The 27308-nt window shown below is 37.9% G+C and overlaps 1 protein-coding gene across 3 annotated transcripts; it reads left to right on the top strand.

The window, feature by feature from the left end:
• The first annotated feature begins 195 nt into the window (after positions 1-195).
• On the top strand, positions 196-27308 carry UBA2 (ubiquitin like modifier activating enzyme 2). 3 transcript variants are annotated; one of them, XM_038367779.2, is made up of 17 exons: positions 196-645; positions 3821-3904; positions 4206-4276; positions 6291-6355; positions 6878-6978; positions 7162-7283; positions 12989-13056; positions 13379-13494; positions 17968-18067; positions 18702-18862; positions 21506-21599; positions 21731-21843; positions 21929-22084; positions 23005-23101; positions 23635-23740; positions 24580-24716; positions 26397-27308. In XM_038367779.2, the coding sequence occupies exons 1-17, from the start codon at positions 496-498 to the stop codon at positions 26576-26578; spliced, it is 1923 nt and encodes a 640-aa protein (XP_038223707.1). In that variant the 5' UTR covers positions 196-495; the 3' UTR covers positions 26579-27308. The 3 variants fall into 3 exon arrangements, with proteins under 3 accessions (XP_038223707.1, XP_043350926.1, XP_043350927.1); XM_043494991.1 differs by lacking the exon at positions 196-645 and adding an exon at positions 2465-3458; XM_043494992.1 differs by lacking the exon at positions 196-645 and adding an exon at positions 2467-2995.

Raw genomic sequence — 27308 nt, 5'->3', positions numbered from 1 at the left:
GAGATCAAAAAGCACTAGAGCCCCTTCTGCCTACACTTCCAATAAGGCGGTTTTCGCAGCAGCTAGCAATCCTCCCTCGTGTGTTTTTTGCAGTGAAGACACAATTCTGGGGGGGAGGATAGAACCACTGAATCCCAGCTGGAAGGGGGCGGAAGCCGCTCTCGCCCTCAGCAGCACGTGACCCAGGCCCACCAGGAGCCATTTTTCTGAGCTCTTCTGTGCCGTAGATTTGGGTACAGGAACGGAACCCGGCTCTTCTGCGTCCCCACCCGCCGCTGTCGCCACTTGGCCGTCAAGCCACGCTAGGCACGTCCGCTAGCGGCTCCTAGCGTTCGGAGCGGCCCGTTCTCCTCCCCGCCAGCAGGGGCGCTGCGACAGTTGCGGGAAGCGGTGGCTACTTCAGTGTGGGCTGCGGCTCGTCGTCGTCGTCCCGAGCGCGGCCCGGCGCTGAGGAGAGACGCGCGGAGTCGCTGCTCGCCCGCCCCTCCCCCCGTCATGTCGGTGTCGGTGCCGGTGTCGGGAGCCCTGCGCAGGGAGCTGGCGGAGGCCGTGTCCGGGGCTCGGCTGCTGGTGGTGGGAGCCGGCGGCATCGGCTGCGAGCTGCTCAAGGATTTGGTGCTCACCGGCTTCAACAACATCGACGTGGTGCGGCCCGGGGCCGGAGCGAACGCCGGGCGGGGAGAGGGAACCTGGGCCGGGGCGCAGATAGGGGCTTGAGGAAAGCGGCTCGGAGGGAGCCGAGCGCGGCCCGCTTTGCGGGGGGTTAGAAGCAGGTCGCGGGGCCGCCGGGGGAGTGTGCGCCGTGCTCCCCCCTCCCCCTTCATTGTGTGTTTTCAAACTGCTCCTACCCGCCAAAGCTGCAGGGACTAGGGAGGGGCTGCAGCGTCCCGCAGGGCCCCCTGCGCATGGGCCTCCGGGGCTGGAGGGAGAAGAGGTTACCGTGGGTGGGAGAGCTGGGAGCTGGCTTGGCAGAGCTGATGGGGGGTGGCCTGCGTTGGGCGGGTGGGGAGCAGTTACCGCTTGTGTAAAGAGAAACCCTGCCAGAAAATAAAGTTTTAAGCCCAATATAAAATCCAGTGCAACGATGGTGTGTGTGCGCTTTGCGTCCTGTAGGGATTGGCTGTCCAAAAAATACTGAAGACTCGAGTGGGATCTCTCGCTCTTCAGGAATTCAGAAGTGTGTTCTGAGAATGCCCTAATAACATCTGCACGGGAAGGCATCGCTGTCTGTCTTTCCCCCACAGGGATTGCACCGTCACATGGTGAAGTAGAAGCCTCGCTTTCCCAAAAGCTAGTAGGCAAAAACTCATGGGGGAAGTAGCATATCCTGTTTGCCGCTTTTCAGCTGCCCCCTTAAAATCTTAGCAAAAAGTCGGTGTTCATTTTTGCTTAATGCTTGCTGTCTTTTAGTAGAGATGTTAATACCTAGAATAGACTGCTGTTGTAGTCTGCTGGGTGACACTAAAAGCAAAATATGCGGGTGGTGAAATTTGTATTTTTAGATAACGAGTTGTAAAATTGTCAGTCTTGAAAGTCCAATCCTGATACTTCAGGCTGTTGCTTTCACTTTTGTTTCCTGATGTGAATCTCTAAATCGGAGTATAGAGGAATGGGTACACATGAAAAAAGGGACTGTTAGCACTTTTGGCAGAAAATTGATGTCCCCAAATAAACCTGGTTTTCAGCTCTTAATTCATTACTATCATGTAATGTAGTTGTAAAGAAAGGTTTTTTAAAAAAGGCAAATTATAAATTTAGCAGGTCTTAGTCACCGGTCTTATTTCCATCACTGTTTTGACTTGTCCATATTTGGCTATAAACAAAGTTGGAAAATGTTGTGTGGAAAACAGATTTTAAGTTTAATTCTGAGAAGTTTTGTTCATGTCCAAACGTGCTTAACAAACTAAATTAGGAACTTTTATCAGAAATCATGTTTTGACACATGGCCATGTTCAGCCACTAGTATATTATTCCACAAGCAGTCCCATTTATTTCAGTATTTTCTGGATAGAGTTAACATTAATATTGTGTCAGTGAACCAAACCTAGAAAGGACGACAAAGATAAACATTTTTCTTCATTGTGAGGCATTTTTAGTGTTTTTCTCACCTTGTTGTTGGACTCTTGTTACCCCTTAAAAATAGCAAGTACTTTTGTTCCAAAGATTGCTGTGGCTGCCTTGGAAAATCAAGGTTTATAAGCCAGGTAAATTTTCCATTGGCATGTTTAGTATTTTGCTTGTGCCCCTGTTTTAGGACCATGGCCAACTCTATTAGCATACATAGGGGTTGGATCAGGTCCTTAGTTTTGTTCCCTTTACTCTTTTCTCTCTCTCTCTCCTCAAACTGCTATCAAAATTTGACTATGGAGGAAGGGGCTGAGCAAAGCTATAATTATTGTGCAAAATAGTTTTGTTATTTTACAAGGAAATTACTTTTGTCCGATATCAGTAAATGAAAATGTAAAGAAAGGTTCTTAGGAATTAGGACAGTGTCAATTTGGGCATGTTGCACAACTTGGATATTTTGTGGCATATGTGTTTAATTTACCTGATGGCATGAGTAGGCATTGATATCAGCAGGCTTGTCTAACAAAATTTGATTGTTGAACAATCAAGTTAGGTGACAATGCTGAACATGATTTGTCCTCTATGCTGATTGCTAACTTATGGTCAGCATTGTTATGCAACTCAGTTTTTCAAAACTGTGTTCAAATGTGATCAGTTTTTGACATGCAGACATGCTCAGTGGAACTACTAGTTTGTGTAATCCCTGTATTAGACTGTAGTGAAGGCTACTGTGTCAGGATGTAAACGGAAACCTACTAAGCTACACATGCAGTGGGAAAAAGAGAAATAGAAGTTACTGCATACCTGAAATGTGGCTGAGTTAATATTGGTTTAAGAACTTTAACTTCTGCACTTTGTATTTTTATTTTAACTGCAGCCATAAATCTAGCTATAGAGGGCTTTTTATTCAGTTAATAAAGTATATGGGGTAAGAAAACGACATAATAGCAAAATATATATTGTTCATGAGCAGAATTCTTGCAAATGTTCTTCATTTGCACATGGCATTGCTAATTTTTCACACCATTTTCAACATATCCTAAAATACAGAGGGATCAGAAATTGGAGCTTTCCTACTAACTAGCATTCACATTTTTAATATGTGGTTCAAAGTCACATGTCTGTGCATTTTTCATTTTTCCCAGAGATTTCTTTCTGCATTATTTAAGTCTCGCATCCTTAAATTGTGAAACTTATCCCAGCTATTAACATTACTGAACATGTGCAATAACTGTAACTGTGCAAGAAGATAACCAGTTAGATATGCAGTTGATCATTTGTATGTACAGTTCCTGCAGCGGTCGATGTGCAGATGTAGTAATTGTGCATATGCACAGATCTGAAAATTTGAGCTTTAAAGTCCGTGTACATCAATGCATTTAATTGTCCTGGTCAGTTAAATCTAGTAATTTTAGCATTTTAAATGTAAAATCACATTGTTTTTATTAATTAAATTTATAATTCAAAAGGCTTGGGTTGTGCTTTTTTAATTAAGTCAGGGTGGAGGGGTAGAAAGTGAAATGAAGCTGTTTCTGAAATTCCTGGTCTTAAATGTTGACTCAACCAGCTAGAACAATTGTGGTTTTCATGTTTTTATTCATAAATGCACATAACTTTACTGGATAAATTGCAGTAGATCTGAAAATTGTGCTCTCTGAAAATAGTATGAAGAAATCTATTTTAGTGTTATATGCGCTACTTTTGGTCTGTTTAGTTTGTAAACGTGAAATGGCTGTCTCTTATGCACCTACAGATTGATCTGGATACTATTGATGTCAGCAACTTAAACAGGCAGTTTTTGTTTCAAAAGAAACATGTTGGGAGATCAAAAGCACAGGTAAGGAGAAAATTTTGAAAACTGAACTTTTTTCTAATGAATATAATAAACATCTTTCATGTTATGACTGTAATACTAAAATAGTTATTGTACATACTAGATCAATGTCAAATTCATGATTCATATATCATAAATCTTGTAATATTCTTTTCTGCAATAATTGATGGAGTAAGTATTGATACAGTATTTCTGCATTTAAAAAAAATTAAAGCCCAGTATTAATGCGTAGTGTCTGTAGATTTTGTTGAATCTTGAATGTAAGGTAGAAATACTGGACTACCAATTGTTTGTTCTTTTTCAGGTGGCTAAGGAAAGCGTGTTACAGTTTTACCCAGAAGCTAATATTATAGCTTATCATGACAGTATCATGAAGTATGTTTGTCTTAAATTTTATTTAAATACTCTTATTATTGGGAATTTCATATCTGTATAAATATATAGTTATTTAAAATTGGTATCTTGAGATTTTATAAAATTACTAAATATTGAAAAATTAGCTATAAATGTCAGGCTACAGCAAACTGAGTGACTTCAGTTTGGGCATGAATTTATGAATCTTATTTTAATGATATTTATTCAAATATTTGTATCCAATTTCTCCTTTTTTCAACCATTGTGGAAGTTTTCTAGAACACTGTTACTCAACCTTTTTGATACCAGGGACCAGCTTTCTGCCTTCCTAAACCCTGTCAGTGAGATTGCAGGCTGGTGCCGGTCCACAGACTGGTATTAAGAAACACTGTTTGTTCTAGAACATTGAATTCTGCTTGGGCCTCAGGTGGATAAATGTGTAATTTGAATATTTTTTAAAAGTATGTTGAGTTCTTAATAAAAACCAGAAGACACTTTAACATGTTTGGAGATTGACATTTGCATATTCTACTCTTATACATGTGAAACACTTTTTTAAAATCGTAATTTGACCCTAGCTCTCTGTGTCAACAGTTAACTCTTAACTAGATTTTTAAATGTTAATGTCTTTAATGTACTAGATCAGTATAGTACAAAATACATCTTTCCATAAGATGGAGTAATTCTAATGGTTTTATTTGTGTTTTTCCAGTTCCTTCATTACCATGTTTTATGTTGTGTTAATGTTAATTGTTGACAAACAGATATTTAAATCTTTATTAGCTTTACCCTTTTTCTTTGTGCCTAAAATTTTAAAACCATTAAATGTATTTTCCAGAATATATTTCTCCCATCAACCCTTTTCCCCTGCCTTTCCAAAAAAAAAAAAAAAAAAATGGAAGCTTTTTCTAATTGGGTTACAAACGTGTTAGTTGGGTTAACAGTTAATGCTATAACATTTACTAAATCAACATTGCTACAGTATTTAGTTTAGAATGTTAACATGCACATTAAAAGATGCTGTCAAATACATTTTTATAGTTCAACTTTTTGTTTTGCTTTTCCTTTATTAGCTGTAAAAACCCTTCAGCATTTGGAAATTTTTTTTTGCACGTTAAATTTGCCTCTTTCACTACCGGACATTAACATTTCCCCCTGTGTTCCAATGGAATTGATATGCACGTCGTGTTTTTTAGTTTACAAGTTTTTTCATAGCTATTAAAAGGGGACTTGTGGGATATGTAGTGCATTCTCCTTCACTGTGGCTGAAAAGATTTTTGTGTGAATCATAATTGTCAATATTGGCAGAAATTTGCACAGTTCTGGAAGTACTATTGGTGAGTGAACTACTGCTCCAGAGCTTAAAAGGAGACTTTTCACCCTGCTTTGGATCATGGGGATGATTTTTTTTTTAAGTGAAACTACAAAGGACATTTCCCATTGGACAATAGTTTTATAGACTAATTGTCAGTAATAATAGGAGAGGTAATAAATAATAGTGTTCAGTAAAAGTAGTTCTTTATTTTAACAATTGGTGGTTATGCATTTTGTTTGTGCATATGTTGTTTCTATGTGTTTAAGAACTTTACTGAGTAATAATACGCGTATTTCCCTACTTATAAGGATAGGAGTCTGAATGACCATATCTGAGTTGGAGAGAAATTAAAACTAAATTTACTGGGGGAAAATAACTTCCTAAATAACTTATAACTAATAACATTTTTAAACAAAAAAGGTCATATCTTTAAAGTCCACTGTTTTGGGGCCACTAAGTCCAGATGGGAAGCTTGGAATAGCTCCTTTTCAGTAGTATAATGTTCCTATTCCTAGTCCTGCAGTGTTGAGGAATATGAGACTTTAAATTGGGCAGAGGATAGTGAGATAGTTAAAGGTGGGTGGTAAACTTAGCTTATGTCTGTGGAACTTATCATATGGATATTATTTCTGCTTACATTGTTTATGTAGGATTTCTGCTGTGCCATAATAACCAAAATCCATTAAATAAGCTGGTTTTAATATTTTTTCTTTTCTACAGCCCTGACTATAATGTAGAATTCTTCCGGCAGTTTACATTGGTTATGAATGCTTTGGATAACAGAGGTGAGATTTCCACTTTTTTATGGCTTTATTTCTGAGGTGAAAGAAATGTGACCTGCACATAGAAGGTAGAAACCAAAAATTACTGAGTTCTGATGTCAATTCTGACGTTAATGCTCTTTGCAGCCTCAGGTAAGTCACTCAGCCTCTGTCTCACCACCTGCAAAATGAGGTTACTGCTTACTTACTTCACTAGCGTGGCTTTAAGGTGTACTTCATGTTTGTACAGTTTGGACTTTGAAAATGAACAGTGGTGTATATGTAAGTGCTAAGAATTAAGTGTGCCCCCCATGATAGGAATGTCCCCAACTACATTTTAGTTGGCATTTTCTATGTTAAGAACAGCTGTCAATATATTGTACTAACTGAAAGATTGGTGTTATGAGAGAGGCAACGTGGTGTGTATAATGAAATGAGGTAGATGCAGATATATATTAGGCAGAAGGCTGGTCTCCAACCTTTCCAAAGTCAAACGTTCTCTTTTTAGTTAATATTCAAATTAATCCTGAATGCTTTCTCTTTCAGCTGCACGTAACCATGTGAACAGGATGTGTCTGGCTGCTGATGTTCCTCTTATAGAGAGTGGAACTGCAGGCTACCTTGGACAAGTAACAGTTATCAAAAAAGTTAGTTGGTATAACTTTTTGTTGTTGTTTGATTCATTTATTCTTTCGGACAGCATAGGCTGGATAATATCCTTTATGTTTATTGAGATATTGCTAACATTGTCACTTTTTAATGATGAATACCATATTAGTAGCCATCACAGTGTGACTTACGGAAATAGTTTTCTTTTCCTGATTCTGTAGGGAGTGACAGAGTGTTATGAATGTCATCCTAAACCAACTCAGAAGACTTTTCCAGGCTGCACAATTCGCAACACTCCATCAGAACCTATCCACTGCATTGTGTGGGCAAAGTATTTGTTCAAGTAAGTAAACGTATTTTAAGAAAAGAGCTATCACGCTGCACACTGTTTTCTAATTTCTAAATGTATGGCCAACAACAAAAAATCAAAATAGGCAAATTAAAAATTACTTTACAGCATCCTCTTTTCTTTTCCAAACTTCTACCACATTTGAGGAATGCACTGAAAACCTATTGATAGCTTGCCCGATCTGTTTCACTTAATGATAGAACAAACTCTAAAAACAGACTGATATTCTAGTATCACAGAGAGAAACTGGCAAAAAAAGTTTCTTAGACACATTGATATGGGTTGATTGGAGGTGTGTTTGCCTATTGCTTCATTATAAATTGTGTTTTATGGGAAGCCAATTCATATTTGCTACCATAATTACTTTATTGATTGAAGAAATTTTGCTGCCTTTTTAGAGGCACCAGCTTACTTCAGTATAAATAAAAGTGATGAGGAGTTTCAGAGTAGCAGCCGTGTTAGTGTATTCGCAAAAAGAAAAGGAGTACTTGTGGCACCTTAGAGACTAACAAATTTATTAGAGCATAAGCTTTCGTGAGCTACAATGCATCCGATGAAGTGAGCTGTAGCTCACGAAAGCTTATGCTCTAATAAATTTGTTAGTCTCTAAGGTGCCACAAGTACTCCTTTTCTTTTTATAAATGAGGTAATTTTAAGAGAAACTTGGCTTTACAGCTCATTTGTTTCCAAGCTTGTTTTCTAGCTTTGTGTTGTGTGTTGTCTTGCTGAAAGAACATAATTTAAGATTAGATGTCACCTGCAAGATCTCAGTATGACCTTAGACTAAATTTCCGAGCTGGAGATTTATTATTTAAAAAGTTTGCTTTTTCTTCCTTTCATGTTGACTGGTTGATAACAGTAAAGATCATAAGCTTTGAGGGAAATGTGTTAAAGGCAGTACCCTCTCAACGGACATTTGAACGGCAACCAATACTAACTCACCCTGTGCCTTAGTTTGTTTTCAATTCTAAACTGCATTACATGATACAGTTCTGTGGTGACCTAGAATCCTATTTTTGACGCCTCCAACTCAAGGAATATTTCCAACACACCTCTGAACAACATACTAACTCTCAGAGAGCTTCCCACCGAGACTACAAAAAGGAGGATTCTGCGTGGACGACTCCTGAAGGTCGAAACAACAGACTGGACTTCTACATAGGGTGCTTCCGCCGACGTGCCCGGGCTGAAATTGTGGAAAAGTAGCATCTCTTGCCCCATAACTTCAGCCGTGCAGAACACAATGCCATCCACAGCCTCAGAAACAACTCTGACATCATAATGAAAAAGGCTGACGAAAGAGGTGCTGTTGTCATCATGAATAGGTTGGAATATGAACAAGAGGCTTCTAGGCAGCTCTCCAACACCACAAGCCATTACCCTCTGATCTCACTGAGGGTTACCAAAAGAAACTACAGCATTTGCTCAAGAAACTCCCTGAAAAAGCACAAGAACAAATCCGCACAGACACACCCCTGGAACCCCGACCTGGGGTATTCTATCTGCTACCCAAGATCCATAAACCTGGAAATCCTGGACGCCCCATCATCTCAGGCATTGGCACCCTGACAGCAGGATTGTCTGGCTATGTAGACTCCCTCCTCAGGCCCTACAGTACCAGCATTCCCAGCTATCTTCGAGACACCACTGACTTCCTGAGGAAACTACAATCCATCGGTGATCTTCCTAAAAACACCATCCTAGCCACTATGGACGTAGAAGCCCTCTACACCAACATTCCACACAAAGATGGATTACAAGCCGTCAGGATAATGTCACGGCAAACCTGGTGGCTGAACTTTGTGACTTTGTCTTCACCCATAACTATTTCACATTTGGGGACAATGTATACCTTCAAATCAGCGGCACTGTGATGGGTACCTGCATGGCCCCACAGTATGCCAACATTTTTAGGACTGACTTAGAACAATGCTTCCTTAGCTCTCATCCCCTAGTGTCCCTACTCTACTTGCACTACATTGATGACATCTTCATCATCTAGACCCATGGAAAAGAAGCCCTTGAGGAATTCCATCCCACCATCAACTTCAGCCTGGACCAGTCCACACAAGAGATCCACTTCCTAGACATTAGGGTGCTCATAAGCGATGGTCACATAAACACCACCCTATACCGGAAACGTACTGACGGCTATGCCTATCTATATGTCTCCAGCTTTCATCCAGACCACACCACACGATCCATTGACTACAGCCAAGCTCTACGATACGACTGCATTTGCTCCAACCCCTCAGAGAGAGACAAACACCTACAAAATCTCTATCAAGCATTCTTACAACTACAATACTCACCTGCTGAAGTGAAAAAACAGATTGACAGAGCCAGAAGAATACCTAGAAGTCACCTACTACAGGACAGGCCCAACAAAGAAAATAACAGAACGCCACTAGCCATCACCTTCAGCCCCCAAGTAAAACCTCTCCAACGCATCATCAAGGATCTACAACCTATCCTGAAGGACGACCCATCACTCTCACAGATCTTGGGAGACAGGCCAGTCCTTGCTTACAGACAGCCCCCCAACCTGAAGCAAATACTCACCAGCAACCACACACCAGAACACTAACCCAGGAACCTATCCTTGCAACAAAGCCTGTTGCCAACTGGGTCTACATATCTATTCAGGGGACACCATCATAGGGCCTAATCACATCAGCCACACTATCAGAGGCTCGTTCACCTGCGCATCTACCAATGTGATATATGCCATCATGTGCCAGCAATGCCCCTCTGCCATGTACATTGGTCAAACTGGACAGTCTCTATGTAAAAGAATAAATGGACACAAACCAGATGTCAAGAATTATAACATTCAAAAACCAGTTGGAGAACACTTCAATCTCTCTGGTCACTCGATTACAGACCTAAGAGTGGCTATCCTTCAACAAAAAAGCTTCAAAACCAGACTCCAACGAGAGACTGCTGAATTGGAATTAATTTGCAAACTGGATACAATTAACTTAGGCTTGAATAGAGACTGGGAGTGGATGGATCATTACACAAAGTAAAACTATTTCCCCATGTTTATCCCCCCACTGTTCCTCAGAGGTTCTTGTCAACTGCTGAAAATGGCCCACCTTGCTTATCTGTACAAAAGGTTCCCTCCCCCACCCCCGCTCTCCTGCTGGTAATAGCTCACCTTTCCTGATCACTCTGGTTACAGTCTGTATGGTAACATCCATTGTTTCATGTTCTCTATGTATATAAATCTCCCTACTGTATTTTCCACTGAATGCATCTGATGAATTGAGCTATAGCTCACGAAAGCTTATGCTCAAATAAATTTGTTAGTCTCTAAGGTGCCACAAGTACTCCTTTTCTTTTTGCCACACTATCAGAGACTAACACGGCTGCTATTCTGAAACATTACATGGTAGGTGAGTTTAGCTTCCTGTTGAGCCAGAACAGAGAGAGAGAGGTGGTTTTTGATAGTTTCTTGCCTTTTGTTTCAAATATAAGTTCCCAGTCATAGGACTTGGTGTTCCTTCAAGAGGTTAGGTCATGCAGCCTTAAAACAAAATTACCACAAGATGAACTTTTTTATTCTGGAATTTTTCTGTTCATAGGAAAAATAAATAGCTCTTCTGCAGGATGGGACTAGTTAATTTCTTAATCCATGTTTGTGAGAACTTTCCACTTGGAATTCTATTCTTCACTTTATTTCAGCTCTGTAGAAGTGCAGACTATGGACATTTTATTTTCTTGGCCTATAACTGTGTGACATTACCCAGGGTACAACATGAACCATTGAACAGCTGTGTCCTCCTCAATTCTCTAGCCTGGCTGCGTTTTACCCTGCTTCACTGTGAGAATTGCTACTCGTGTGCCCACACACAGCCTCCAACATGTAAATTACTCCCAGCTATATTATATGAGTGCTATGGCCAGCCATTCTTGAATTACACTTCAGAGAAACTCTAACAATTTCCCAGTCCCAGACTTTCCCAAGAAGTGTGCCGTCTCCGGGACAACACAAGCTCATGTAAAGTCTTGAACAAATCTTGTTAGCCTAACTGAAGTTTCCTGAATACTTCAATCCAAACATTAACTGGTTTAGATAAAACAATAAAACAAGTTTATTATAGAAAGAAATAAAAATTTTAAGTAACTACAAGTAATGAGGCATTAAAGTCAGAATTGGTTATAAAGAAATGAAAGGTAAAAACACAACTAATACCTAACTTAACAAGGTAAGTGCATTCAAAGCAAAAGATCTCTCACCACATATTCTGGCAGTCTTATTGGCTGAATTCCTTTCCGACAGAATTCCCCCCTCAGTCCATAGCTGTTTCTTTGTTCCTCAGGTGTTGTGGTCACCGTCGGAAGAGAGAAAGGGAGGAACAACTTGGGGTATCTGTTCCTCATTCTTATTCTTTTCCTCCTCTTTGAGAATCATCTCCAGCTGAGATTCAGGAGACAGTCTATGGGGGACAGGAACCTCCAGCTGTTTCTTTACTAACATGTAAATTTCTCCCTCTCACCCTTTTTCCTGCCAAATAATTGCCACTTAACCAGGTGATGGTCTATTTGATTCCTTGACACCTGGCTGAGGCATTTGCCTTTTGTCTCTGAGGAACTGGTTTGTGACTGCTTTCCCAGATTTGGAATATGTTTTAGTAACATCATTCAGTAGAATCTTATAATTTTATATACAGTGTTGGCACACACATTGTACTGGGACAATAATGATCAGCAAATTATGAGTTTTCAAATACCATTTCACAAGGCATACTTTATGAAAAATTAGTCTTGAAAAAGGAATGAATATAGGATTACCAACTGTCACACTGTGTATGGCTGACTTTTTAATTAGCCTGTTCTTTTATCAAAGGATGCTCCCCTTGCAAAATATTTTCTGTATTGTTTTTGGGGTCCAAATAAATGTGGTATATGCATCATACTTCCATGCTATAGAAGCTCTGAGAAATTATCCTGTTGTGGCAAGTAAGTAGCAGCCGTGTTAGTCTGTATCCGCAAAAAGAACAGGAGTACTTGTGGCACCTTAGAGACTAACAAATTTATTGGAGTATAAGCAGGAATCATAACATCAACAACCGGTAGGAGAACACTTCAACCTCTCTGGCCACTAAGTAAAAGATTTAAGGGTGGCAATTTTGCAACAGAAAAGCTTCAAAAACAGACTCCAACGAGAAACTGCTGAGCTTGAATTAATATGCAAACTAGATACCATTAACTTGGGTTTGAATAAAGCCTGGGAGTGGCTGGGTCATTGCACATATTGAATCTATTTCCCTAAGTTAAGTATCCTCACGCCTTCTTGTCAACTGTCTTAATGGGTCATCTTGATTATCACTACAAAAGGTTTTTTTTCTCCTGCTGATAGCTCATCTTAATTAATTAGCCTCTCACAGTTTGTATGGCAACTTCCACCTTCTCTATATGTGTATTTATATATCTTTGTACTATATGTTCCATTCTATGCATCTGATGAAGTGGGCTTTAGCCCACGAAAGCTTATGCTCTAATAAATTTGTTAGTCTCTAAGGTGCCACAAGTACTCCTTTTTCTTTTTACAAGTACTCCTGTTCTTTTTGGGATAAGTAAAGCATCTATCACAAATTTTTTATGACCGGCTTTAAAAAACAGGTATAAAGAAGGAACTACTTACTTAACAATTACCTATGATAATCTCATGTTTTTGTTTTTTTAATACATAGTCAGTTGTTTGGTGAAGAAGATGCTGATCAGGAAGTATCCCCTGACAGAGCTGATCCTGAAGCTGCCTGTGAGTGACATAAATCAGTAACTTCATTTATATGAGTTGTGTTAATCAAAATGTCTTAAGTTTTACAGCTAGTTGTATGATACTCAATTAATGTTAGTCTATTAAGAAACGATCCTGAGAACTGTCTATTTTCCCTTCTCCTTTTGGATTCTCTGATAGGCCAACGGATTGCAGAGGGAAAAAACCTCTGAATACTTCAGAGACAGGTGAATGTTCAGTTCTATTCCCTGGATAGCGTTAGTTTATCCATGATGAAAAATATGTTGGGTCACAACCTGCTTTTTTTAAAATTCAAAAACATAATCAACCATTTATTTTATAGGGGAGCCAACAGAAGCAGGAGCAAGAGCATCTAATGAAGATGGTGATATTAAACGTGTTTCAACTAAGGAATGGGCTAAATCCACTGGATATGATCCAGTTAAACTTTTCACTAAGGTAATAGTTTTGTTCCCGATAAGTAGTAGTGTTTGAAGTGTGTGAATTACTACTAGTCTAATAGGTTATACTGGCTGTAGAATGACTGTGCCTAATAGGGTACAAAACGTGAGCGAGGCCAAACAGCAAAAATTAAGATGTTTATACACCAATGAGAGGAGCCTAGGTAACAAAATGGAGGAACTAGAGCTACTGGTGCAGGAAGGGAAACCAGATATCCTAGGGATAACAGAAACATGGTGGAATAGTAGTCATGACTGGACTACAGGTATTGAAGGGTATGTGCTGTGTAGGAAAGACAGAAACAAAGGTAAAGGTGGTGGAGTAGCATTGTATATCGATGAGGTAGAATGTAAAGAAATAAGAAGCGATGCAATGGATAAGACAGAGTCCGTCTGGGCGAAAATTACATTGGGGAAGAAAACTAGTAAAGCCTCTCCTACGATAGTGCTTGGGGTGTGCTATAGACCTCCGGGATCTAATTTGGATATGGATAGAGCCCTTTTTAATGTCTTTAATAAAGTAAATACTAATGGAAACTGCGTGATCATGGGAGACTTTAACTTCCCAGATATAGACTGGAGGACCAGTGCTAGTAATAATAATAGGGCTCAGATTTTCCTAGATGCGATAGCTGATGGATTCCTTCATCAAGTAGTTGCTGAACCGACTAGAGGAGATGCCATTTTAGATTTAATTTTGGTGAGTAGCGAGGACCTCATAGAAGAAATGATTGTAGGGGACAATCTTGGCTCAAGTGATCATGAGCTAATTCAGTTCAAACTGAATGGAGGATTAACAAATAAATCTGCAACTAGGATTTTGATTTCAAAAGGGCTGACTTTCAAAAATTAAGGAAATTAGTTAGGGAAGTGGATTGGACTGAAGAACTTATGGATCTAAAGGTAGAGGAGGCCTGGGATTACTTTAAATCAAAGCTGCAGAAGCTATCGGAAGCCTGTATCCCAAGAAAGGGGAAAAAATTCATAGGCAGGAGTTGTAGACCAAGCTGGATGAGCAAGCATCTTAGAGAGGTGATTAAGAAGAAGCAGAAAGCATACAGGGAGTGGAAGATGGGAGGGATCAGCAAGGAAAGCTACCTAATTGAAGTCAGAACATGTAGGGATAAAGTGAGACAGGCTAAAAGTCGAGTAGAGTTGGACCTTGCAAAGGGAATTAAAACCAATAGTAAAAGGTTCTATAGCCATATAAATAAGAAGAAAACTAAGAAAGAAGAAGTGGGGCCGCTTAACACTGAGGATGGAGTGGAGGTTAAAGATAATCTAGGCATGGCCCAATATCTAAACAAATACTTTGCCTCAGTCTTTAATAAGGCTAAAGAGGATCTTGGGGATAATGGTAGCATGACAAATGGGAATGAGGATATGGAGGTAAATATTACCATATCTGAGGTAGAAACGAAACTGAAACATCTTAATGGGACTAAATCGGGGGGCCCAGATAATCTTCATCCAAGAATATTAAAGGAATTGGCACCTGAAATTGCAAGCCCATTAGCAAGAATTTTTAATGAATCTGTAAAATCAGGAGTAGTACCAAATGATTGGAGAATTGCTAATATAGTTCCTATTTTTAAGAAAGGGAAAAAAAAGTGATCCAGGTAACTACAGGCCAGTTAGTTTGACATCTGTAGTATGCAAGGTCCTGGAAAAAATTTTGAAGGAGAAATTAGTTAAGGACATTGAAGTCAATGGTAAATGGGACAAAATACAACATGGTTTTACAAAAGATAGATCGTGCCAAACCAACCTAATCTCCTTTTTTGAAAAAGTAACAGATTTTTTAGATAAAGGAAATGCAGTGGATCTAATTTACCTCGATTTTAGTAAGGCATTTGATACCGTGCCACATGGGGAATTATTAGTTAAATTGGAGAAGATGGGGATCAATATGAACATCAAAAGGTGGATAAGGAATTGGTTAAAGGGGAGACTGCAACGGGTCCTACTGAAAGGCGAACTGTCAGGTTGGAGGGAGGTTACCAGTGGAGTTCCTCAGGGATTGGTTTTGGGACCAATCTTGTTTAATCTTTTTATTACTGACCTTGGCACAAAAAGTGGGAGTGTGCTAATAAAGTTTGCAGATGATACAAAGCTGGGACGTATTGCCAATTCGGAGAAGGATCGGGATATTATACAGGAGGATCTGGATGACCTTGTAAACTGGAGTAATAGTAATAGGATGAAATTTAATAGTGAGAAGTGTAAGGTTATTCATTTAGGGATTAATAACAAGAATTTTAGTTATAAGTTGGGGGACGCATCAATTAGAAGTAACGGAAGAGGAGAAGGACCTTGGAGTATTGGTTGATCATAGGATGACTATGAGCTGCCAATGTGACATGGCTGTGAAAAAAGCTAATGCGGTTTTGGGATGCATCAGGAGAGGATCCAGTAGGGATAAGGAGGTTTTAGTACTGTTATACAAGGCACTGGTGAGACCTCACCTAGAATACTGTGTGCAGTTCTGGTCTCCCATGTTTAAAAAGGATGAATTCAAACTGGAGCAGGTACAGAGAAGGGCTACTAGGATGATCCGAGGAATGGAAAACTTGTCTTATGAAAGGAGACTCAAGGAGCTTGGCTTGTTTAGCCTAACTAAAAGAAGGTTGAGGGGAGATATGATTGCTCTCTATAAATATATCAGAGGGATAAATACAGGAGAGGGAGAGGAATTATTTCAGCTCAGCACCACTGTGGACACAAGAACAAATGGGTATAAACTGGCCACCAGGAAGTTTAGACTTGAAATCAGACGAAGGTTTCTAACCATCAGAGGAGTGAAGTTTTGGAATAGCCTTCCAAGGGAAGCAGTGGGGGCAAAAGATTTATCTGATTTTAAGATTCTACTTGATAAGCTTATGGAGGAGATGGTATGATGGGATAATAGGATTTTGGTAAGGTAATTGATCTTTAAATATTCAGGGTAAATAGGCCAAATCCCCTGAGATGGGATATTAGATGGATGGGATCTGAGTTACCCAGGAAAGAATTTTCTGTAGTATCTGGCTGGTGAATCTTGCCCATATGCTCAGGGTTTAGCCGATTGCCATATTTGGGGTCGGGAAGGAATTTTCCTCCAGGGCAGATTGGAGAGGCCCTGGAGGTTTTTCGCCTTCCTCTGTAGCATGGGGCATGGGTGACTTGAGGGAGGCTGCTCTGCTCCTTAAAGTCTTTAAACCATGATTTAAGGACTTCAATAGCTCAGACATGGGTGAGGTTTTTCATAGGAGTGGGTGGGTGAGATTCTGTGGCCTGCGCTGTGCAGGAGGTCGGACTAGATGATCAGAATGGTCCCTTCTGACCTTAGTATCTATGAATTACTATAAACTTAAGCAAAAATTTTCGCCTTGGATGCTTAAGTTAGCAGTCAAATCTGGTTTAAGAAAAATAGTAATCTTGATACGACACTGACGCCTTGTCTACACTGCCACTTTACAGCGCTGAAACTTTCTAGCTCAAACTTTCTAGCTCACACCCCATGAGAGATGCAAGTTTCAGCGCTGTAAAGTGGCAATGTAGACAGTGCAGCAGCGCTGGGAGCTACTCCCCTGGTGGGGGTGGGGTTTTTTTTTTTTTTTTTCAACTGGTGCCACGACTACATAGCCACGTTAAAGTGCTGCCGCAGCAATGCTTTAACCTTAGTAGTGAAGACATACCCTGAGAGTAGTTCTTGGTGTAGCATCGTGGTCCTACCATGTATACTCCTTTCCCTGTGCTCCAGTGGAGGGACAGTTACCAGCTGCCTCTGTTGCACCAGAGTAGATTTAGTTATTTAGTACATCTGATTTAGTTATTTTTAAAGAGAAAAAATTCAAAAACTATTTTTGAGCTCTGTGGGAGCCCCTGCAACATAAGCAGATGCCAGTCTGAATATGGGAAGGTTCTCCTTTATGTTCTGGGTGCAACCATCCCAGGAACAGGGATGTGGGTGCTGTTTCAGAGTTCCTCCCCAAACAGTTGTCCCTAGTGGACAGAAGTTAGGAACAGGCATGATACGGACTGTGATGTTAAGCAGTACAGACTATTACCGTGGTCTTTAGCATTAGACCACTATTTAAGCTGACATATAGGTAAAAATGCCCTTCAGCACACATGTACCAATATTTGCAATGACTACTTCAGTGTGTGTTTGTGTGTGGTATCACTATTCCCTTGACACTTCATGGATGATAAAATATTTGGATGCTAACTACTATTTCTATTTTATTTTAAATAAAATAGTTAATGTTTTAGAAGGCAGGGATTGGGAGTAACTTTTCAATTTCTATTTCCTCTTTGTGCCTACTTGAGGTGAGGGGAATTGTTATATCATTTTAATCACTGTGGCTGAAAGTGCTCTCCGGTAGAGAAACACAAACTCTTCATTTTTAAATCTACTTTAAGATTAAGTAAAACAATATACTTTTCATTTTTCTTTACTTTCCTTTTCATTTTTCATATTGTTTTGTAGCTTTTCAAAGATGATATCAGATATCTGTTGACAATGGATAAACTGTGGAAAAAAAGGAAACCTCCAGTGCCATTGGATTGGACTGAAGTACAGAATCAAGGTAATCTCCCCCCCCCTTTCCCCCCCCCCTTTCGTTTTTTGTTTGTGCTTTATGGTATACTTTTAAATATTCAACCATATAAAACTGTATGCATTTCACATACCATTGTAACTATTTAAAAATATTGATTTTGACATTTAATTCTTTGAAGATCTGCTGTTTCTATAGAGAATGAAAACACCTTTCTAAATTTGACTTGTCCTTGCTATTTCAGGCATTAAGTACACAATTCTGTAGTTCACATTTTAAAAAACTGAAGCCTCATAGAATACGCTGATATCCTCAGCTGTAACAATCAAGTGTTGTTTAAACTATACTTCATTCTTGACAATAAAAATGTCTCATACTGAGATTGTCTTTGGACTGCCTTCTGTGTTTGTATTAGTTACAGCAATTTTAAGTTTTCAGCAGTCTTACTGATATGAATATACTAAAATTTAGCTTTTGAAAATGAAGACGTAAGTGCAGATTTGTTATAAACTATTTCAGCCACTCTAGTTTATGGATTATAATTGCGTGTTTTCTAAATGGAGTACAATTTTATTAAAATTGGCAAGTTTGACATCTTTAAAAAATACATCTATGAAATTCCTAAATATTTGTAATCTTAACTTTTTTTTCTTTCATTTTGAAGAGAAAAACATGTCTGATCAACAGAATGACTCCTCTTTAGGCCTGAAAGACCAACAGGTTCTGGATGTCAAGAGCTATGCACGTCTGTTTTCAAAGAGTGTTGAAACTCTGAGAGTTCACCTAGCTGAAAAAGGTGATGGAGCTGAGCTTATATGGGATAAGGTTAGTTCAGAAGATGTATAAGAACTGGTCATATGCCAAGTAAACGTGCTAATCAGTTATTAAAGGCTTAGTTTGATTCTAGAGTAGCACTTCTAGGAACAAAAAATGGGTCTGGCTACTCATGTGAATGCCTATTTGTATTTAGTCTTTAATAGTTCTGTACAACAATAGTTAACAGTCTGGCAGATAAAATTGTACAATGCAGGTAATTCCATAATAAAGTACATATATTTGGGGAGTGCAGGGCTGCTGTCCACTTTACCCATCCTGGCCCACAGCCAACCTGCTGCTAGGACCTTGCCCTTTCCCTCCTGAATAGGGAGGTGGCTATAATAGAGCAATGGATTTACCTATGGTCACACATTCAGCAGAAGGATCAAGTATTTGGAAGTAAAATAATTACTTTTATAAGTTGACATATCTGCTAGAGCAGTGTGGAGCAGTTTTGCCACTTCTAGTTGTGGCTTTTAAAATAATTGTACTTTGTTAGTAAGGAGAGAGATATGGTAATACCTTTTATTGCACCAACTTCTGTTGGTGTAAGTGACAAGCTTTCAAGCTTCTATCAAGCTTGTCCCATCCACCATCAGAAGATGGTTCAGTAAAAGATACTATCTCACCCATCTTGTGTCTCTCACGGCTACAAGAGCACTTGAAACAATAATGGAAGATACTGGATTTTAGTCGTATCCATTTAATTCCTCTCCAGTATAGACCCTTACACAGAGGTAAGGATGGAACCAATTACTGTGTAAAGCTAGTGCAAAACTCTAACCATAGACATCTGATATATTATGAAACTTTGTTTAAAAAAAAGTGAGGAATAGAAGAGTTGATCTGGCTATTATCTGAACATCAGAAATAATGTGATCTTGTCTGTGAGCTGTGGTTATCTGAGTTGAAATGAACAGCGGAGAGTTTCTTTTTAAAATGACCTCACCACACTTTAAGCAGTGGGGACCATTGTCTGGCTTATCAGAAAAGGTCAGAGAGCAACTTGCTGTAGCATCTTCATGTCAGGTCAGTGTGGAGATGTTAACATCCTCCCCATGTGACGAGAAGAAAGGAGGGACTGTTTATGTCCACGCAGATTGGCCCAGACAAGGGGGATTTTTGTTTTTGCCTTCCCTACACCTGGCTGGGGGCTTTGTTGGGAGCAAAAAAAATTAGTGGAGATTAGGCTGTGATGTCGCAGCTCATTATGTAAGCTTGGGGCGGTTGTCTCATGCAAGTACTACATAGGGAAGGGATGCGGTGATCAGATAAAGGAGGTACTCCTAAAAGGAGCGGAAACAGGCAGGGGTTCAGGACTCTTGTGACTGGTACAGCTGGAAGTGAATCCATTGCTCTTGTATAGTCCTCCCCCCATTCAGGAGGGAGGGGGCAAGGTCCTAGCAGTGGGTTGACTGTGGGCCAGGATGAGTAAAGTGGGAATGTGGACAGCAGCCCTGTACCCTCCCAGATGTATGTACTTGATTATGGAATTACCTGCACTGTACAGTTTTATCTGCCAGGTACTTCCAGATGTTTAGGAATAAAGTTTCAGCCTAATTAAACCACATCCAGTGTCTTGTGTCCTTTTTCTGGCATAGCCGGACAATAGTCTTTCTGCAGTAGACTTGTATAGTAAAAGCTCTGGATTATTGTACTGCCATTTCTGAAAAAAATGTGGTTGGAACAAAGAGCTGTTAATAGAAACAACGTAGAAGAAGAGTCAAATGTCAAACTGAATTATCAGTGAATCCAGTAATATCAATATAATATGAAGAGACAAAATAAGATATAACCTCATTCACCTCGTCTCTAATATCCTGGGTCTGACACAGCTACAACTACATTCCATGCAGTAAAATATAAACACAGATTTAAAAAAAAAACAAACCGTTAAGATGTCAAATTAGTAACAGATAATATTAAGTCTTAATTAGGAATTTTTTTAAAGTGTATTTCCACTAAAGCGCTAATCCTGCAAGCTGCTATGCATTAGCATACCATCAGGATCTTCACTTAAACGCCAAGTCGTAAGTTCAAGACTGTTTTTCTTCATAGTTGAAAACATCCAACATCAAATACAGGAAAATGCGTTATGCTGTATTTTAGGGTCTTACCATATTGGCAGTTGTTTGATAAAAGTAGAATCCTGAACTCCATGGTTTGGCTCTGATGTGAAGGAGAAAGATACCTTTATTTTTCATTGGATGGCAGCATGATAGAGGAATGGTCACAGATTTGGGAATTAGGAGGTCCTGAAATCTAATCCTGGCTCTGTTGCTGACTTTCTGTGTAGCCCTGGGCAAGTCACCTCCTCACCCTTTTAGTTTCCCTATCTGTTATTGGAGATAAGACATTTACCTCCTTTCAGGGATGCTGTGAAGATTAGTGTCTAGAACTTGCTTTGAACATTTTTAAAGCATTATGTAAATACATTTACAAAATTAAATTTAGTATTTATAATATTTGTTTAAAGTAAAACTGTCTAAAAGTTGAAACAACATACTATCTGAAAGAAGAAATGCATCAACTATAATTACTGAGTATTGTACAAGATCTCTCAATTTGTCTGTATTTATGGTAATAGACTTTTGCAAATATTTCTCCTCATTTAAAATCTATTCTAAAATGTTTTGTTAAACTTGTTGGCAGGATGACCCATCTGCAATGGATTTTGTTACTTCTGCTGCAAACCTCAGGATGCACATTTTCAGTATGAATATGAAGAGCAGATTTGATATCAAGTGTAAGAATAAAATTAATAATGACCTCATTAAATGAAGTATTTTTCTCTAGCACTCTTTTAAAGGTTCATGCACTGGAGAAAAAATCTACTTTTTCTTTTTTTTTTCTTTTTTTTTTTCTTTTTTTTTGCAGCAATGGCAGGAAATATAATCCCTGCTATAGCTACAACTAATGCAGTGATAGCTGGTTTGATAGTGCTGGAGGGCTTGAAGATTTTATCAGGAAAAATAGACCAATGTAGAACGGTAAGCGAGAACATTTTTTTTCTTTTGTTTTGAAGTTGTTCATTATATATTTGACCCTCATTTTTTGCCCTCTTCTTCCTCAAAGATTTTTCTGAACAAACAACCAAACCCAAGAAAGAAGCTACTTGTTCCTTGTGCATTGGATCCTCCAAATCCCAATTGTTATGTGTGTGCAAGTAAACCAGAAGTGACAGTGAAACTTAATGTACACAAGGTTACTGTTTTGACATTACAGGATAAGGTAAAGACTCTGAAACCTTAACTGTCATTTTTTACTTAGCCTTTGCATTTTTTTCAATTTAAATCTGAGGTTAAGGACTCTTATTATACTACAAAATTTTGTTGATATTTGAACCCTTTTTATTAAGGTATGTAGGTCTAGGTTAGCAATTATGATACCAAGAGGAGAAAGGAGAACACAAACTAATTAGATATACTTGCATCTTAAAATCTAAGAAAGTTTAAAGACAAATGTCAGTTTCAGAGATGAATTTTGTTAAGAAATAGAAAATGAAATAAAATTCCTTAACTATATTGCTAATAATACCTCAGATTATTAAAACTGACGTGTTAAATCTGTATCCACTTTTCAGAGCATATTTAGGCTGTTTAACTTTTTCTTTTTACTTTGAACTTTTCTCATCAAGGATAATAAAACTAGATTAGTCGGTTCACTTTTAGTTTATTCTTATTAGTAGCACTATTACTATAGTGCCTAGGAGCCCCAGTCATGGATCAGGACTCAATTGTGCTAGGCGCTTTATGAATATAGAACATAGATGGTCCCTACCCCAAAGATCTTCTTTACAGAACTGTCACTGTATAGGAATGATTGGATTTTGTAAATTTTCAATGAAAGTAATAAAATCCATTATAACATGATAGCTATTTTAACATCCTGTCTCTTGTTGAATATCTTAAAATTAGATTTAAAAAAAACCTACCTGAACACCTAAAAGAGAGGGCTCCAGTTACATAATTTAGTCGTTTTTTGTATTGACTGGATTTTGAGATTCCAGTTATGGTGGGGAATTTAATTTGATCAGATGAATAAGATAGATTTTTTTTTTAAATAGGCTTTGAATGCAGATGTCTCAAGAAGAAGAAATTATTGGTCTTAAAATAGAGTATTCAATATTTATCACTTTTTTATCTTTTCAGATAGTGAAAGAAAAATTTGCTATGGTAGCACCAGATGTACAGATAGATGATGGAAAAGGGACTATTCTCATATCTTCAGAGGAGGGAGAAACAGAAGGTATGTCCATACTAGCTTTCTGGTTCGTTTGAAACTGCATTGAGTCCAGATGGCTTAGTGTAGTATTGTTTAAACCTCTTTATTAGTAGTCCTGTGTATAAAACAAAAACCTCCCCAGAAGTTATGCACAAATGTATTAGAAGATATTAAGGTTAAGTTGGATACAGAGTGATTGGGAAACTGAATCAAAATGTTTCTCTGTTCCATTATTCTTCTGTTATGGCAAGGTATTGGAAAGATCACAAGGGTTACAGTGTGTAGATAAAAATGGCATAAAAAGGAATGAGAAGATTCTGAATCTTCTGGCTTTTATGCTTTAAACTCTAACGTATATTTGTACCTTTTTGAATTATTTTATAATATAGGTAACATTTTATTTAAAGTAAATCAAATATACTTTACCAGTCTCATTTTCTTACAGTGAACTACTTGTTTTTAAAAGCAAACTCCTATTCATTGAAGTACTAGTACTAATTCTAGTACTTACCATAATTTTTGTAAAAATTCTGTCAAATATTTCACTATTTTTGTAGCAAATAACCACAGGAAGTTATCAGAATTTGGAATTCGGAATGGCACTCGGCTACAAGCGGATGATTTCCTGCAGGACTATACCCTATTAATTAATGTGCTTCATAGGTAAAGATTTTGGAACATTTGTTTTTTTACATATAATATATATTCTATAACATTGTTCTAAGACGAATCTTAAACAAGTTTAAAACATTAAGTGACTAAAAGGATATGAAGACTTTGGGAACATTTGTCTTACAGTTGGATTGAAATAATTTGACAGTTTTAATGCAGGAATAGGAACTTGGAGAGATCTTAGTTTAATTAAACAAATTTTATGATACACGAACAAGAATGCAGTGTATGCTCAAAATAAGTACACTGGTGGATCTCAAAGGAGAAAAGAGGTATAGCTTTCTGGACTGTTATATCAAAAACTACTAACTAAATGGAAGATTGATGACTATTTAACTACCTGTTATCTGAATAAACGGTTGCAAGTTTGGTGCCAAAATCAGTAGTCAGTTGAAAATCTTGGCCTGTTTTATTTACTGTGTAAAATGCTCCTAGAACCAAGGTAAACATAATTATATTGTGGGGAAGCTGAGTAAATTATTTACATGCTTATAAAATAGATTCATTTCACTCGGCATTTGTGATGAACACAGAAAATGGGCATTTAAATTGAAGGAAACTCTGAGGAAAAAAATTCAAATGACTATTTCCCTCAGTGGTGGTCTTATTTGAAGAGGCATTCCCAGGTAGGCCACTGAAGCAAGGTGTGTATGTGAATACAAAAAGCATGTCAGTCAGGAGGGAGCTTGAACAGCTTTTCCGTTTATTATCATTTTGTGATAATGACATGTTGCTCTCTTAGTAGTGGATTCAGATATGTGGTTTTCTTTATGAAAAGACCAATGTGGATGCTTACATGTTTGATTAAAAGCCTATGGGTTTTTCCACAGTGAAGATCTAGAAAAAGATGTAGAATTTGAAGTTGTTGGAGACGGTCCAGAAAAAGTTGGCCCCAAACCATCAGAACCAATTTCTAGGAACATTACCAATGGTAGTGATGATGGAGCACAGCCATCAACTTCAACAGGTAAAGAATACTTATGCGATTGATTTAAATAGCTCCTTTTACTAGAAACCTACCTGTTTGATTGTGCACTACAGTTAAAACATAAAATAAGTGTCCTTTACATGATGACTGAAAGCTAAATCCGTTTTTGTAATGTGAAATAGCAGTGGGGCTCAAGATGTCTATTATGAAGGCATCTTATGTGTATATAACATACAAATAGTAAAAAATGCACCTTTGAGACTATCATTAAAAATGTTAATATTTTATCTTAAATGTAAACTTTTAAAAATCTAAACTACTTGAATAGTTTTTTTTTATAAGGAAGATGTTGTTTAACTGCAAAGGATTTTGCAGGCATAGATCAGTTAAAGGACTAGTGTCATTTGCAATGATTGTGTAAAATAGACTCATCATGTTGTCATACTGTATGTTGGTGAATAAATAAAATTATTTTTTATGAACCCACACAAAGCAAATATTTCCTCTGTTGAACAGCTTTTGAACCGGTTGATGCTGGTGGTAGTTTGACCAAAAAAAACAATTATATAGATAGATATATACCCACACTAATAATATCTAGTATCTAATATCTTAAATTTTATAGTGCCTTTCATCAGCAGATCTCAAATCAGTTTCATTCTTCCCATTTTACAGATGGGGAAACTGAGGCACAGGGAAGGATGCGAGTTGCCCAAGGTCAGCCAGTAGGGCAGTATCAGGGCTGTGTATAAAACCAAGTCCAGTGTTCTGGGCATTAGGACACACTGCCTCCTTTTTCCCATTCTAAGCAAAGCATGGTGAAAGCAGTATTTGCTAACCAAAAAAATATCCATACCTTCTCTTGCAGTTTTAGAATGTCTGTCTGAAGGTATCCTAAATAGTTTAAGAAATAACTCAAATGGATATGGGACTCTAAAATTTAAGTTAAGATATTTGAAACTTCCTGCTATGCACTCAAAGGTGGCACAGATTATATGAAACTGAAAGCTTGTTTTATTTAGAAATTATTATACATGTATTCTCTCAAAGTTTTTGAGACATTCATATGACTTTCATGGTTCTACCCAAAATAATGTGAAAAAAAGTTATCACTTGCCCATGCCACTTAATTTATCACTTTTTCTAAATTGCAAATAAGCATTAGAGCGTGGTCAGAATTATTTTAAATTTAGATAGAGGCAATTTTTATAAATACTTCAAAAAAAAAAAAAGTTTCTACAGTGTATTCGTATAGAAAACAGGGTTCTTAAAAGGTAAATCTGCTTTTCTAATGTATCCTTTCTGTTCTTCTCTTTACATGTTCCATTGTCATCCTTTTAGCTCTTTGTTAACACAGCTTCCCGTCTATTCTTTTTCTCTATTCCTGGTTCTTTTTCATTCTTATGGAATATGACTGTTAATAGAAGTTCTAGTTCATTCACTCAGAGTAAAAGTTGAAGATGGAATGGAACGCAAGTGTGTAATTATTCTTGACTTAAAACACCTGCACATAGGGCATATGTGCATTTCATACTGACTTTGCATGTGCACAAAGATCTTACCAATTAACCCTTATCCCAACAAAAAAGTATTGGATGTTCAAGGGTGGGAATGGCTTATCAAAAAACAGTCCATTTTTGGCATTGAAATCATTTTTCTATTTTTGTGCTAAGTGAAATAGTCTGTTTTTAGAGTATACCAATTGATTTTTTTTTTAAGCTCCAGATCAAGATGATGTATTGATTGTTGACTCTGATGATGAAGGTCCTTCAAGCAATACTGATGATGATATGGAAAATAAAAACCGCAAGAGAAAACTAGAAGATAGAGAGCATGTCAGTACAAAGAGAATGCGTTCAGACCAGACAGAAGAGCAAGATGACATAATAGCGCTAGACTGAGTGCAAATACCCAACGATAGAACAATCTATAATTGTAATGTAATACAATAAGATGTTACTTTGGGGTGTGTTAAATGTCCAGAACTAGACTATTTTTATGGCCTTTGTTCCCAGGGAGAATCACACCACTGGCTTACAGAATTTGTGTCCATTCCTCTTGATGGTAAAGCACTCATTTCAATAGAATCTTAGAAGTTTTCCAATATCCTATATTAAATGTAGTAGAAACTTAGTTTATAAATACTTAAACATAAGTATTTGCTTAAACTGTCATGAAGACAAAGCATGTTATTTTTATGTAAATACGTTTAGATATAATTCATTAGGACAAAACTACTCTTGTTTAGTAAAGGGTCATCATTGAAACCCAGATTTATAAATATTAGATTTTTATTTTGGCTAGACATAAAATATTTTTAGCCTAGGTCTAACCATTTTTCACACCCTCAACTAATTTGAGATAGCAGATTCTTTAAAAACAGAAATAAGAAGTGCTATGTTTAAACTCTCTGATCTTAAACATCAGCTGGCACTGTGTACATTACTGTAAAACAATGTTAATTTACTCAAGTTTTTCAGCACGTACTGCCTGGTATGTCAATGTAAGAAACAAATTTTGTGTATTGTTACAGTTTCAGGTTATTTATATTTGCTGTTTTGTAAAACTCAAATACTATTACTATACTGTACATCTCATGGACCAAATAAATGACATCTGAAATACTTGCTA

This window comes from Dermochelys coriacea, chromosome 12, assembly GCF_009764565.3.
Source record: "Dermochelys coriacea isolate rDerCor1 chromosome 12, rDerCor1.pri.v4, whole genome shotgun sequence".
Lineage (NCBI taxonomy): Eukaryota > Metazoa > Chordata > Testudines > Dermochelyidae > Dermochelys > Dermochelys coriacea.
This window is presented reverse-complemented; position numbering and strand designations above follow the sequence as displayed.

Excerpts from the sequence above, each read along its gene's own strand:
- UBA2 (XM_038367779.2), top strand. The coding sequence starts at position 496 with ATGTCGGTGTCGGTGCCGGTGTCGGGAGCCCTGCGCAGGGAGCTGGCG. Across the intron at positions 7,284-12,988 it reads TGGGCAAAGTATTTGTTCAA|TCAGTTGTTTGGTGAAGAAG; the intron begins GTAAGTAAACGT and ends TTTAATACATAG. Across the intron at positions 13,495-17,967 it reads CAGTTAAACTTTTCACTAAG|CTTTTCAAAGATGATATCAG; the intron begins GTAATAGTTTTG and ends ATTGTTTTGTAG.